The 16138-nt window shown below is 44.4% G+C and overlaps 1 protein-coding gene across 10 annotated transcripts in view; it reads right to left on the reverse strand.

Annotated features, from left to right (window-relative positions):
• Window positions 1-16138, reverse strand: part of PCM1 (pericentriolar material 1) — a 229552-nt gene that overhangs the window by 31598 nt on the left and 181816 nt on the right. For all 10 annotated transcript variants that reach the window (XM_040334550.1, XM_040334544.1, XM_040334515.1 and 7 more), the window contains 5 exons: window positions 14166-14299; window positions 10850-10984; window positions 7758-7952; window positions 1754-1816; window positions 490-616 (listed from right to left, as the gene is read on the reverse strand). In XM_040334550.1, coding sequence (XP_040190484.1) covers window positions 490-616; window positions 1754-1816; window positions 7758-7952; window positions 10850-10984; window positions 14166-14299 — 654 coding nt within the window. The remainder of the gene's footprint in view (window positions 1-489; window positions 617-1753; window positions 1817-7757; window positions 7953-10849; window positions 10985-14165; window positions 14300-16138) is intronic.

Here is a 16138-nt window from a genome sequence, read left to right on the forward strand (position 1 = left end):
TTATGGAGTCCATGTCGGCTTGCTTACTTGACCGGGTGGACCGACATATCAAGATTCCCATATTGCTGTATCTCCAAATAGACCCTCCTTGATCCCCCTTGCTCTGTACACTGTAAACACTCAGGGCCCAGGAGAGACAAGCCCAGCTGATTGTCATCATCTTATACTCGCATTTTGTTCTCTTGTTTTACAGAGCTGTAATCTAGCTGCCTATGTCATTAGACTTTGTCTCAAATCTGATGAATAGTCACCTACGCACTTACCAGAGTAGTCGGTTTTTATTATTTCCGTTCCCCTTTTTATTTCTCCTTCCTCAATTATGTTTTTCACCTTTGTATTGAAAATATTAAAACTCAATAAAAATTGACAAAAAAAAACCCATTATGCACTGAACAAGAGACAAAAGCCTCAGGTGCTACTAAATTAGCAGAAATCAAATAAATTGATTATAATACAACAAAAAAGCCAGTAAAACATAAAAATGCCTACTGATGGACACAGGAATGTTCTCATTTCCATCTTCTTCCTCTGAAATGTCAGATCTCCCACTGTGAGCTTCAGACACATCAATACATTTGTTTTGTGACTTTGATACGATCTCCGTTTCATCCTTGTCCTAGGAAAATCAACAACAACTGAGATAAAGAAAAAATGAACAATAAGGTGACACAGTGATAACTTAACAGTAACATTTACATGTACCGAACAACCAGAAATGATACATCACATTATATTGGCCTCCGGCACTGCAGAACAGGCATAGTCCTGAAAGGTTGCCGACGGCAATCTGCCCTCCGCTCAGTAAGCATGCTGTAACAAATTCGCCCTTTGACTTTGTGATTCATTGAATCTATTCACCGATGAGCTGCTTGAGAAACTATTGCCCACAGTACTGCTTTAAACGAACCCACATTCCCCCAATATGCCGAACTGCAAACTCTACCGTAATACTCTAGTAATTTACCTACAGTAAGCAGGTAAATCTATTCCCCCCCCCATAAAATATTACATACATGCAAAATAGACCAAGTCACTATCAAACAGCGCTGAGGAGAAGGTAGTGAAGTGTGGCTTTTGTTCTGTATGTGCAGCATTCAGAACATAATCAAGACACTGTCATGATACAGACAGTCCCTGGGTTAGAAACAAGATAGGGTCTGTAGGTTTGTTCTCAAGTTGAATTTGTTTCAACTGCTGGCAACACCCGCAGACAGAAAATACAATCACCATTTATGCAATAAAAGAGAAGGAAAAAAAGGGGGGGGGGGGGGGTCAGATGTGTTTAGCTGCAATGCAGATCCAGACACTGTATAATAGTAAATCAGCTTTCTGAAATTTTCCTTACACTCATAACCTGCTGTAAATAAGAACTATTCATATGCAATATTTCGTATTTACCTATATAAAGCGATATATCATTGCAAAATTTTATCCCTAGACAAACAACATGCGAAATGTTGTAGATACCCTTTGAATACATATATGTGAACAGTCCAGACTGAAGAAATGTGCACTTTGCAATTAAAAGTCAGACCTTGCATGCCAATGGTCCCTTACAGGTGTCAAAAACACTATGGATTTCATGGGCTGGATTATAGGCATTATTGTAGCTCTAAAATATAAAACATTAGTTCTTCCAACAAATATTCATGTAAAAATTCAAGGAACCTGCTTCCATATCTGTAAGGGAGGCAGTCATATGATTTCACACAGAGGTGGGAGAGAAAACAACAACCCTTATAATGATGTATACCTTGTCTTCATCATCACTCTCTCGGGTGTCAGAGCTTTCTACTCCATCCAACAATATTCGTGCCTGTGGGAAAACATCAGAATAAAGCTGCAAGTTCTGCACACAACTAAAAAGTATCTGCACTTCTAAAAATGACATACAATAGCTGCCAACATGAACCTACAAAATCTTTTGCAATAATAAGGAGTTCCACATTACTAGAGCTCAAGGAATATGATAATAGGTAAGGTCATTACAGAAAACAATAGCCCTGCGATCGAAAATTACATCTCTACAGTAGCTAACAAAAAGTAATTCTGCAAATACATTCCGTGTACAGCCGTGGCCAAAAGTTTTTTGGAATGCCACAAAATATTAATTTTCACAAAGTTTGCTGCTTCAGTTTTTATGATGGCAACGAACTTTATGAAGAGTGATCAGATTAATTGCAATTTCAAAGTCCCTCTTTGCCATGAAAATAAACTTGATCCCCCAAAAACATTTACACTGTATTGGTAAAGGCTTCAGGCCATCCAAGAAGGTCCAGCAAGAGACAGGACTATCTTCTACAGTTGATTCAGCTGCGGGACCAGGGCACCACCAGTGTAGAGCTTAATCAGGAATGGCAGCAGGCAGGTGCAAGTACACACAGTGAGGTGAAGACTGAGGATGGCCTGGTGTCAAGAAGGGAAGCAAAGAAGGCACTTTTATATGCAAAAGGTACAGGGATTGGACTGCGGAGGATGTATGGGCACTCTGAGCCCAAGTTGATCAATAAACTTGGATACAACCAGATTTTCCATGCGATTATTTTCAATCCATGTTTAGTTGACTTAAGGGCATACAGCCGTAACGTCGTTTTCAATTAATCCCCTTTCTGATGGTTTGGGCATCCGGGAAAAAAAAACTTGCCCGGAGAAGAAAAGGTGAGAGCTACCATCAGTCCCGTGTCATGTCAACAGTAAAGCATCCCAAGACCGTTCATATGAGGGGTTGCTTGTCAGGCTTACTCACAATTTTGCCTAAGAACACAGCCATGAAGATTGGCACAGAAACATCCTCCGAGAGCAACTTCTCCCAACCATCCAATAACAGTTGGTGAAGACAATGGCAAACGGCAAACGTGATAACTAAGTGGCTTGGGGAACAAAACATAGAAATTTCGGGTCCATGGCCAAGAAACTCCCCAGACCTTAATCTCATTGAGAACTTGGGTCAATCTTCAGGAGGGTGAAAAAAAAACACATATTCTGACAAACTCCAAGCATTGATTATGCAAGAATGGGCTGCCATCAGTCAGGATGTGGCCCAGAAGTTGATTCACAGCATGTCAGGGTGAATTGCAGAGGTCTTGAAAAAGTAGGGTCAATACTGCAAATATTGACTCTTTACATTAAGTTTATGGAATTGTTAATGAAAGCCTTTGGCACTTATGAAATCCTTGTAATCCCACTTCAGTATACCATAGTAACATCTGACAAAAAAAAAAAAACACATTTAAAACACTGAATTAGCAGACCTTGTGAAAATTAATATTTGTGTTATTCTCAAAACTTTTGACCATGGCTGTATGCCCTTAAAGGATCACTAAAGGATTTTTTTTTAGCTAAATAGCTTCCTTTACCTTACTGCAGTACTGGTTTCATGTCCTTATTGTTCGTTTTTGCTTTGAAGTTGCTGTAATTCTGCTCTGATCGCCACACTTCCTGGTTGTCTGTTTCCTTATAACCACAGTACTGGGAGCTTTTCACTGTGGTCTAAGCTGTCATTACTGTGTGTCTAAAACTTAACAGAACCAGATTTATCAGATTCGTTTTAAAAACAAAACACTGCCTTGGATTTGTTTGTTTTTGTTCTGTGTGTCTCTCTAGTTCACAGGAATATGGAGTACCAGGAGCGGCGCCGCCAGTCTGGGGCGATCAGGATTGTTGGAATCCCTTCGGCTTCCACTTTGCACAGCAGGCGAGGAAGAAGCTTCAGAGGAGGGAAGGCGTAAATCAGTCGATAGTGACCCCAAGGAGCCACCAACGCGTCTGATGCGTCCGCCCACGGGTCCTCCGACCTGGCCACGAACCGTGGCACCTTCCAGTTGAGACGGGACGCTAGAAGGTCCACGTCTGGAGTGCCCCACTTTTGGCACAGACCCCGAAACACTTCCGGGTTTAGTGACCATTCTCCTGGGTCCACTGATTGGCGACTTAAGTAGTCGGCTTGCCAATTGTGAACACCCGGAAAGTACACGGCCGAAGGGTGTGCGCTACTTCCAGCGCTGCAGCCGAGCTTCATGTGCCTTCCTGATGATTGATATACGCCACGGCCGTGGCGTTGTCGGACTGGATCCTGACCGGTCGGCCCTGCAACTCCAGGGACCACCCGGCAAGGCACAGCTTGAGTGCTCGGTGCTCCAGAACATTGATCGGCAGGCGAGACTCCTCCTGAATCCAGCGCCCCTGGGCTCACTGGGTGCCCCAAACGCTCCCCCAGCCGGAGAGGCTGGCATCCGTTGCGACCACTGTCCAGTGACATGGCAGAAATGACTTCCCGGTCCGAAGCACACCAAGGAAGACTTGACCAGTTGACTCAACTGAATCTGGTAATCCAGAGAAGACAGGAGCCTGTCCCAACGTGACAGAATCTCCTTCTGTAGTTCCCTGGTGTGGAATTGGGCATAAGGAACTGCCTCGAAAGAGGCCACCATCAGACCCAGAACCCTCATGCAGAATCGAAGAGACGACCACTTCTGGGTCAACAACTGCTGCACTGCAGATTGCAGAGTCTGAAGTTTCTCCGTTGGGAAAAAAACTCTCGCCTCTGCGGAATCCAGGACTAGCCCCAGGTATTCCAGACGCAGAGACGGAACAAACACTGACTTGTGGATATTCAGAAGCCAGCCGAACTCTTGGAGAGTCTGACACGTGATAGACACGTCCTCGTGGTGAAAACCTGTGGTGCCTAGGCCAGACAGAACGGGAGGGCCACAAATTGAAAGTTGTCCTCCCCGATTGCAAAGCGCAGAATCTCTGGTGCCTTGTGCATACGGGGAACATGCAGGTATGCGTCCATGATATCCAAGGATGCCATGAAGTCCCCCTGATGGAGCGCTGCTATTACCGAGCGAATCGACTCCATCCTGAATTTTTGCACTTTGACAAAGCAATTGAGGGCCTTGAGGTCCAGGACTGGACGGACCCCTCCTTTTTGGGGGCTACAAACAGATTGGAGTAAAACCCCTGAAACCGTTCCATCGAGGGAACTGGCACAATCACTCCCCTGACAAGAAAATCCTGGACAGCCCCTGACAGAGCCTGCCGGCGAACCGGAGGTTGGAAGGAAAAAATCTGTTTGGTGGACAAGAGAGAAACTCTATCTTGTACCCCGAGGAAACTACTTCGCAAACCCAACGGTTGGAGTGGAGACACCTCCACCGAGCCGCGAATTCGCGAAGCCGGCCCCCCACCCGAGACCTGGGCGAGGGCAGACCTTCATGCGGAAGCAGGTTTGTCCGCAGGCTTGTTAGGCTTGCGGAACCAGGGGCGCTTCTGCCCCAAACCCCAAAAACGCTTTGGGGTAGTAAAAGAGGGCCCTTGCCTACAGCAAGGCTCCTTGCCCTTCCCAGACTGTGGGAGCAGTGTGCTCTTACCACCTGAGGCATCCTTAATGAGGTCATCCAGGGACGCCCCAAAAAGCCGCTCACCCTTAAAGGGGCAAACCCACCAAGGCCTTCTTGGAGGATCGGTCCGCAGACCAGCATTTCAGCCACACAAGGCGGCGTAGTACAACCGCATAGGCGGTGGTACTACGGAAAGTGAGGGAAGCGTATCCAGGGCCGACTCACAGACAAATGTTAGACCCTGAACCAATTGTTCAGCCAGGTCCTTGCAGGTCTCGGAAGCATCCTGCTCCTCCAGCTTCTGCAGCAACAACTTTGCCCGTTCAGTCAGTGTCTGCGACACCAGAGACCCGGCCACGACCGGTCTCACAGCGAACCCACAACTGTGAACATAGAGCGGGCCACAGACTCCACTCTCCCATCAGTGGGGTCCGTAAAAGCAGGAGCCCCTACCACAGGCAATGTGGTGGCCTTACTCAGTCTGGACACAGGAGGGTCCGCTGACGGAGGAGAGACCCATTTTTTATTTTATTTTTTTCAAGTCCTCCTCATAGGGATAACGGACCGCAAAGTTTTTTAGGAACAGCAAAAACTTTATGTGGTGTGTCCCATTCCTTACATAGCAAATGCTCCAAATAAGGAGCACAGGGAAATACTTTTTTTCGGTGCTGGGCGGTTTGCGGAACCCAAAAGGGACCGGCACAACTGGTGCTCCCACCAAATCCTCAATTTTATGAGTATCACGCACCGCAGAAATAAGAGCTCCAACAAATTCCCTATCATGTACTGACCCTGAGGCAGAGTCATCCTCACAGTCCGTGTGGGTTAAGCCTGCATTGTCAGAGACATCACCAGAAGCAGGTTCAGGGAGGGGGCGCTTTGTACCCCCCTACTGGGCACCAGCTGCTTCAAACCTGGCGAGAAACGCCTCAAGTACAGCCGACATTGCCTCAACAGATGCGGCAGGAGCAGGGGTATTAAAGTATAACTCAAGCATTGCTGGGACAGAAAAACCAGGTTCAGGTTCCATATTGCCCCACCGCTGTGTACTGCAAGACAGAACAACCCACCGGTCTCCTCCTGGCTGCAAAAATAGAAGCAGAGGCCTCCCAGGGACTCACCACCCCACCCAGCTGCAGAGAGAGCTGAAAACCTGAGGTGTGCTCTGATGTGCTGGCTGTGCTGTGTCTGTCACCTCAGGGAAGAATCACAGCGTTTCACAGCACTAAAACTGTCACAAGAGACCAAGATATTTCCAAGATGGCCACCGTCTGAGGTAAAAATCACCTCATATAACAGCAGCACCCCCCAGAGTAACAACACAGTCCCCCAACAACACACGGGCCCCGTGGTAATAAAGAAAACCCAGGAGGCCCCCCTTCACAGCCACTACCCAGTCAGGGGAAGGAGGGAGAGGAAGGGGAGAGAGGAAGGGGAGAGAGGAAAGCAGGGCGGACCCTCGGTCGACCTCCCCAGGGAAAACACCAGCCATACCACCTTACCTGAGCAAGGGGCCACTACTTACCTGTCCTGCGACCACCAGCTGGAAGTATCCCAGACAGAACCAACGTCCACTAACGGCATGGCTGTCGGCCAGACACACTGTGACAAAGCCATAGAGACCGGTCATATGTGTGCCCTGGAACATGTAGTTCTCCAGAGTACAGGAACTCCAGAGTGCCTGCCTCTCCTGTCGTTAGGCAGAAAAAAACTGAGGCTACTAGAGCAGGGTGTGGGTTATACCCGGGGGGCCACGCCCCCTGGGAGGAGCTGCACTGAGGTTTGTGTTTGTTAACACTTTACTCTCCTGGAAGGAAGCGGATATAACCCCAAGGTCAAAAGCTGCTGTGTTCGTCCATGAACGGAAGAAAAAAGCAATCAGCGCCAAACTGCTAGCCTAAAACAAAATGTGAATGTGAGTATAAGATAAATATCTCCACAGCTGCTATAACAACACTCACTGGTATAATGATACACAGCGCTGCACTATTAGCAAATTATAGTATTTATCTTTTTTTCAGATAAGGGGTTTTACCTAAATAAATTAAAAGTTGATCATTGTAAGCCGTCAGAGGTAAATAGTTTGTCTCAAGCCTATAACTGCTACATCAGCAAGAAAATACAACACAAATCCAACCTTCACATTTAAGAATTGGTAAACTGCAATAAAATGTTTGCTTTTGGGTTTAATACCACCATCATTTTTTTTTCTTTTGGGATGTGCTGGTTAACTGGCTCGTCTCACACAAAGGAACAAGTTGAGTAGAAATAAAATAACTGGTCGACTAATGGCAACAACAACAGACTACAAGGCTTTAAATTACACTTTTTAGTTAGAAACAGTACAGTGTAAGTGAAAAGATTTAAAGAACACACTATTCTATCTTAGTAATAAAAACATATTTCATCATCAACCTTCTTGGTGAAAGATTGCAAAACATCGGTGTTTGCTTTATGCTGCCCTCTACTTTGCACTGAGCTGCTGTTATTGTCCAGGTCTTGCATCAGCCTGAAGAAAGCCAACTCGTTGAACAAGACTTCAGATATTTCAACAAGGAGATCTTCTCCACAGTCCTTCAACTTTTTGCTGCTAAACTTTTCCAGAGAATCCTAGAAAGAAAGAAAGAAAGAAAGAAAGAAAGAAAGAAAGAAAGAAAGAAAGAAAGAAAGAAAGAAAGAAAGGAAAAGCTAAATAAGAGATGAAATATAAAAATTACCATGATTCACATAATATACAACAGAACTGTGAACCAACTTTAAGGTGAGGACCCCAAAAATGTCTGTGCTGCCCAAAGTCAATAAACTTGTCCTTTTTACGCAAGCAGACTGCTTGGAAGGAGAGCAATTTAAGTACTCCAATCAGGATAACTAACTGACATGAGACAAATATACCTGCCATTTATTCACTGACCTGAAAAAAGCATAGCTAATCCCTTCACAGTAAGGCTTCATTTCCACTGGCGTTTTTACAGCCACTTTTCTGAGCGTTTTTTACAGCTTAAAAACGCCTGTCCATGTTATTCTATGGCATCATGCCCACATAGGCGTTTTTGAGCTGCAAATGGCATAGGCGTTTTTGAGCTGTAAAAAAAAAACGCAGGGCCAGGGCGTTCTGAAGCTCCAGAGTAGAGCTGTAAAAACGCCAGACGTTAAAAAAACGCTCAAAAACTTGCGAAAACACTCAAAAGCGCTCCTGCAGCATTTTTTTTTTTTACAAAATAAACATGGACAGGCGTTTTTAAGCTGTAAAAAAGGCTAACAACAGTCACTGTAAAAACGCCCGTGGAAATGAAGCCTAAGAAATCAAATTAACAGAAAAGATTCAAAGCCCTGCTGAACGTACCGACTAGCTTTCACTGCTAACACTGGCAGACACATTTGACGCTTTTTTGGGGACCAGTGACACCAATACAGTAATCAGTGCTAAAAAATATGCAGGGTCACTGTACTAACACTGGCTGGGAAGGGGTTAACTGTGTGCCTAGACTATGTTTCTGTGTACCTTGTGAGATGCTTTTTCTAGGGGGAGGCATGAATCCATGTCCCTGCTTTGCAGGAACAGAGGATCCATGCCTTCCTTACTGACAGAACAGCAATCAGCCTTGTTTACATAGGCAAAGCGGCATTCTGCCTCTGTATCCAAACAATCGCAGGTGACAGATAACAGTCCGTGGTACTCGCCTCTGGGCTACCGCTGTGTATAATCCTAATCTTGTAATCACAGCGGGAGCAAGCCAGCGGCGCTGCACATTCACGCCCACTACCCAAAAAAGCAGGATCACGTACATCTACGTGATGCGATTCAGGGGTGCCGCCCTATAGCAGTAAAACTGATATAGGGTGGACCTTAAGTGGTTAATGTCATTCAATTTAATAATTCCGCTTTTTCAATATAAAAACACAAGGAAACACTGCAGAATCTGCACATAAGAAAAGAGAATATGCAACCTGATACTTCGAAGCAATTTAGCAAATTTAGAGTCTTTAATAAATAGAGGGTAACTATAAGCCAATAAACACTGCTACATGCATCAAATACTTTATAAACATTTTCCTACATGTTATTCTTCCATGTAGAAAAAAGAATACATGCCAATCAACCAATTAGGGAATAAAGCTGCAGTGGGTCTAACCTCTGCAACTATGAGCAATCTGACCACCAATGAGCGTGCGTCTCCTTCCAGGGGGTTATACCATATGTTTTTGTTAAACACAACGGCTTCAAGGGTCAATATCCCTTTGACTATACACCGTCCTTCTGCCTGATTGCAGTGTGGCGTTTTTGGTTTCAGTGACCATGTATATGGAACTGACTGAAAGGCAATAAACATAACAATTTTTGAAGAAATATATATTGACTTCTGAATTAGCTTTTCAAGTATCACCACTCTCCCTCCCCCTGCCTACTATTTTTCTCCCTATCTTTTTGGAATAATTCCAACAACATAACTTACAATATGTGGCGTCTGAGCCAATAGCTGGCTCCTTTGAATACCCAGAATATCGGATATACCATTGGATGCGATATTTCAAAATTCCATGGGTAATATCTCTCATGGAATCCTCCTTGTTACAAGACAGTGAGACCCGTTTCCTTTGCCAACGATCCCTAAATGTGTCCTGACAAAGCTAAAACAGCGAAACACATTGACGCACAGGGGCTCACTCTATCATGTATTTTATATATTTGTTTTTTTAACTTGCTCAAATTTTCTTTTTTTGTACCATGCACTATATTTAATAAATATTATTCAAATAAGTTCAGATACTCTCCACTGCTCATTGTGCCCTCCAAGTCCAACCTTTTTTATTTTTATACAAAACTTCATACGGATGTGGCCACAGGAGTGCTTTCCTTAAAATGTTCAATCTGACCACCCATCATGCTTGGTAAAATCTATACACCTGTGCATGGCCTTTCTAAAGTTAATATGCTTCGTATTACTATGGACAGCTACAGCAAATTCTGTGGGCCACAGTTTTAGTAAATCTCCCTCATATTGGAATATACTGTATATACGCGAGTATAAGCCGACCCGAATATATTCGAGTATAAGCCTAGGGTGTCCATCTGCATGCCTCACTGTACCCACGCCTAGACTTACGTTTAACATTAGAGTATATAGAAGGGGTGCCCAACTTTGAAAAATCGGTGGTCCCCCGGACAAAAAGCTTTGCACGCTTGTGGAGGAAGAGTGGGGCTATATGTGTGCCATGTTTGGGGCCCAGGGGACCTACAGCTGGATGGTACCGGGTCCCCAAAGTCCGGGAGATCAGGCGCAAAAAGGTTACACGAGTATAAGCCGAGGGGGACATTTTCAGCACAAAAAAAATGTGCTGAAAAACTCAGCTTATACTCGAGTATATACGGCACTAAACTAAAAAGATATTTAAAAATATCTACTGGTCCTATTTATTGAACAGTCTTTGCTTGTTAGTTTACATGGGAACACCATCAAATCTGATAAAGAATGGACAAAAAGAAAGCAAATGTGAATAACTAGTACCTGCAATATGCTGCCCAGCTGCTTGTGAAAGAACTTCACAAATTCTTTGCTTTCATCGTTTTGCTGAGTTAGAGTGAGGACCATTCTTCTGATGGAGGTCAGAAGGTGAGAAGAACAGACCTCCTCCATATGCTCCTGTAGAAACCCAATAAGACACTGACTTACACAATGCTTTGCCCTTAAGCAAATTACATCTAATTCCCATAAATACAAAAGGATGTGGTGTTACTATGCTTACCTGTTGTGCTTCCTCTAGCAGCAGTCTTCCAAAATAAAAGTCACAGGTGCCTTAAATAATTTTTATTAAACTTGAGCCTCGTTATGTCTCAGCCACCTTAAATCTTATTATGGTACCAAAACTTCAAGATATAAATACTGACAAAAAGGCCAACTTCAGCCCAAAATGTTTCCATTTTTCAGACAGACTAGGAAGAGAACTTTATTTTAAACTTTCACTGAGGTCTGTGTGCCCACTCTTCCTGTCCTGTTTTTTTTTTTGCAGTTTGAAAAATCCTAACACTCAAAAAATAGAAAATAAAAGTATCAAATACTTGAATACTGTGGTTGCGAAATTGGTCCAGAGCGATCAGGGATGCTTTATCCCTGGTAGGTCCACCAGAATGAACATCCATAGACTGTTCAACAATATCCTCAGATACATGCAAGGCCTTTGACAGTGTAGAGTGCCCTTTTCTGGGGGAGCGAGTCTCGCTATCTGCAGAAGACACCTTGGTCTATCTGGCAGACACTCGCGACTCCCTAAAGGTGCTGCTGTTTGAGATCGACACATTTGGCCATTTCTCTGGATTGGGCGAGTCAGGATAAATCCAACCTCTTTGCTTTAGACAGCGATGCGTGTCTGCAGATTCATCCGGATTCCAGATTACAGGTTGTGTCCTCTTTCAGATACCCTAGGGGTAAATAGCTCAGTTGTCCTATGTTACCAATAAACTTGTGCCCCCTCCTAACCCAGTTACAAATGCAAACCAAGCAATGGATGGACTTGGCCATGGATATTATGGGCAGGGATAACCCTCTTAAAATGATCTATTCACCTAAGCTATTGTATGTTTTATCCAACTCCCCTTGCAAGATCCCAAAATACATCTTTAAATTAATTGATACCATCTGTACAGCATTCCTATGAAATAGCAGGCCTCCTAGAGTGGCACTTGAGACGCTGAGACTTCCAACTGATTTGGCAGGCTTGGCGTTGCCAAACATCTATCTGTACTATTCAGCCTCCCAACTGGTCCACATTCATGACTGGCTGCACCCGGCCGAGGTTAACACCTGTACTACCACTGAGTGAGCTATTGCTTCCTCTTTCGAAACACTCCAAATTGTATTCATGGGTTGTGTACCGGTCCGTCCATGTTGGCTACCTCCCTTTCCCTATTTCAATCGATCGTCTCAAGAAAATTATAAGGGCTCCTGGTCGGCTTCCCCTAATAGCCTGCTATGGTTTAATCCCAACTTGCAAGAACTGAACTCCCTGCCTGACCCACGATGTTGGTACACTAGAGGAAATAAATGGCTATGGTATCCATATGATGCGCAAGGCTTTAAATCTTTCCAACAACTATGCGTTGACTTTGACTTGCCCCGCTCCTACCTGTCCTTCTATTATCAACCCCGTCATGCTGTTCGGGCCCAATTTGGTTCTCTAGATAACCCCACTGCCAAAACTCTGTTAGATAAATTACTATGACACCCTGACTGTACTACACTTTTTTCCACTTACTATGCTGCCCTGACCACTGACTGTGACCCTATATTCCGAATAGCCCAGACCAAAAACGGACCTCTATGGACATTTCCTTTACGGAAGATGACTGGTCAGAATTCAGCGACACATACAAGTCTTCTGTGATATCCTCCAGGGACCGTATAATACACATTAAAATATTTCACTTATCTCATCTTACCACAGCCAGGTTACATAAAATGGGGTTGTCCCCCACAGCTGCCTGTTTTAGAGGATGTAGTCAATCTGCAGACTTCCCACATTGTTTCTGTTCCTGTCCAATAGTCCAGGATTTTTGGGTGGAGATAGGCTCCTTCACCAGCAATGGATCTCCTGAATATACTGCACCTCAAGAATTGCTGTTTGGGCATTTTTGGCGATCTGCCCATATCTTCTCATGCTAAGAGACTTCTCTGCATATTGTACTTTTATGCAAAGAAGTCCATTTTGCTCTCCTTGAAAGGATCGCAGATGCTTTTAAAATCAGTTTAGTTAAAACTGAATAATACCTCCCTACTGTTATTTATGCTCACGTTTGAGCTCCGGAAAAGAACCAAAACCTTTCATAAAATATAGGGCAGGTGGATTGCCAGCCCTCTTACCCTTCCTCCGGAGTAAATGAGCTGTTAAATACTACATTTGGTTGTGCCCTGCAATACATGAGTTTATATATGTGGCTACCTTTTTTTCAATTATACCTTGTATAATGGTTGCCACTTGTACCTTATGCTGCGTATTCGCATAAGCCATATAAGTTGGTACCTGTTTACTGTCTATTTAAGTTTATCAAGTGTGAATACCCAAAGTATTTATTTTGTATGTTGATCTCTTTGAAAACTTGATAAAAAATATCTTAAAAACAAAAAAAGTACCAAATAAATGCCCTGTTGTCTGACAAGTGATTATATCTTTTTGCTGGAAAGGTAAACATTTTCATGTATTACAATGTTAGTCTGCAGTGCCACACTGTGGTGTAATCTGGCGTATTGGTAATGATTCCCACAACTATTTTTAATAAATTAACCTTTTCTTCCATGTCCCACAAACAGTGCACGCTTGGTATACATTAATGATGGCATCTGAAAACATGAAGTTACCTGAAGAAAATGCACTACTAGTGGAACAGGTTTGCCAACACTAACCCAAGATCATCTTTGCATTTGTCTTTGTGTAGCAGCAAGACAAGCTTCTGATTACATTTGCTGGCAGGTTGTGTGAGCTGAAAAGTTCTCCCTACCATCATTTGGATGGGTTCCACATTTAACTTTACATTGTTCCTAGAGCTCTTTTTGAACTTGAAAATTTACTAGAGTATGTAGCAGTTGGTGAAAATTGAATGCAGGACAATATTATATGTACCACCCTGTCACATGCCTATGTTCTCAATAAACTACCATTCTTGTCGTTGGAGCACATTCTGTAACGAGTGCATTTATACTCAAGTAACAGTTTTCTAAAATACAAAATTTGCACAGAAATTATTTTAAAATGCACAATACAAAATAAAGATCACTCTTCACAGTACAATGTATCCTCGCAATAATAAACAGCACATATTGATGTGCACACCTTTAGGAATGGGATGACTTCCTTCATAATTGCCTTGATCTGTCGGTCCAGCTGCTGAGTATCAATACGTGGACAGGCGACTGCAGACCCATCATCACTGCACAGTTTACTGTGTTCTTCTTCATCATTGGAGCCTTCCCCAAATAAAAGTAAAATAAATTACAAGTTTGCAGGATACTTCACAAAGGACATCATACTTCAAAAAAAATATTTGCACAGAGATGTTTTATTATTAGCATAATTGAGAAATTGTGTGAATATTTAGAATATATATGTAGCCCTTTCTACGATTTTAAAATGAGGTAGAAAACTCACTTTCTTCAGAAAAATAGGTTCATAGAGTTCATAGACGGACACAGCCTTCATTGACATTAGGGTTATGCTTCTTCCTACCAGGAGATTTAGGCAGAATTTAACAGCACTTAAAGTGTTAAAACCTTTCCTTCGTGCCGCTCCTCCCAGGGGGCGTGGCTCCCCCAGGCATAACCCACACCCTGCTCTAGGAGCCTCAGTCCGTAACAAGCAGTACAAACCAAGGAGGGGTGGGTGCTGTGTCCGTCTATGAACTCAGAGAAATGGATTTTACGGTGAGTCCAAAAATCCTATTTTCTCTTCCGTTCATAGACGGACACAGCCTTCATTGACATTAGGGACATCCCCAAGCAGTGTCAAAAAAATCGAGGGGTGGGAAATTAACACAGCAAACCAGGTTACACCCCAAACAAAAACCGGAGTTGCTCAACGAAGAAACTCCAACCATAAACTGCCGCCCGTAACACCTGCGGCTGAGGAAGGCATCAAAAGATGCACCCACATCCACCTCGTAAGACTTTGAAACAGCGCGGATTGACGACCAGGATGCATCCTAACACCGCTGTAACACAGAGGCAAAATGCCGGAAAGCCCAAGAGGCCCCGATAGCCCTGGTCGAATGCGCCATAACCCGAAAGGGGGGCCCACGCCCCTTCAGGGCATAGGCCTGAAGCACAATCCGTCGGAACCACCTAGGAACGGTGGCCGACGAGACTGCCAGGCCCTCTTGTAGGGCCAGCCACCGACACGAACAGTGAGCCCGACTTCCGGAATGGAACTGTAACATATAAGTACACTCGTAGGGCCCGAACCACATCCAGAGGATGCAAAGTGGCCTCCTCCTGGCATTTCGGCCGAGGACATAAGGATGGAAGAACAATGTCCACCTCAATGTGAAAAGCCGAAACGACCTTAGGGAGAAAAAAACGGCTGCGGCCGCAGCACCACCTCATCCATACGGATGACCAAGTAGGGAGCCTTGCAAGACAAGGCCGCCAGATCAGACAGACACACGTCTGATCGAGGTAATTGCTACCAGAAATAAAATCACCGTTTGTGACAAACAAAAAAACCTCCCGAATGTCCTCAAAGGGAGCATCCCGAAGCACTGAAAGGACTAAATTCAAGTCCCATGGGGGTAATGGAGGGCGCACCAGCCAGACCCCCTGACCCAACGTACGCACCCAGGAGTGCAACGCCAAGGGTCGCTGCAAGTAAAAACAGCCAGAGCAGAAATCTGGCTCCTAACCGTACTTAAGGCGAGAGCCTGAACAACTCCCTGTTGCCAAGACAGTAGAATTCTGTACACAACGCATGTACGAGAGTGCCAGTTCATCTCCCCACACACAGAGATGTAGGCCTTCCATGTATGAGGAAAAAACCTACGTGAGGTAGACCTCCGTGCACGCAGCACGGTAGAGACCACCGAGCCCAATAGGCCTTGGTCCTTAAGCCCCTGGTTCTCAACAGCCGCGCCGCTAAGGCTGTTGGCTGTGAAACAGGGTGGAAGATCGGACCCTGTAACAGAAGATCAACTACCAGGGGAAGACGCTAGGGGGCATCTGCCATCAGACGCATTAGGTCCGCGTACCAGAAGCGACGCGGCCAATCTGGGGCAATCAGAACTGATAGAATCCCTACAGCTTCCACTCAGCGTAGCA

The sequence above is a fragment of the Rana temporaria genome, chromosome 1, assembly GCF_905171775.1.
Source record: "Rana temporaria chromosome 1, aRanTem1.1, whole genome shotgun sequence".
NCBI classification, from domain to species: Eukaryota; Metazoa; Chordata; class Amphibia; order Anura; family Ranidae; genus Rana; species Rana temporaria.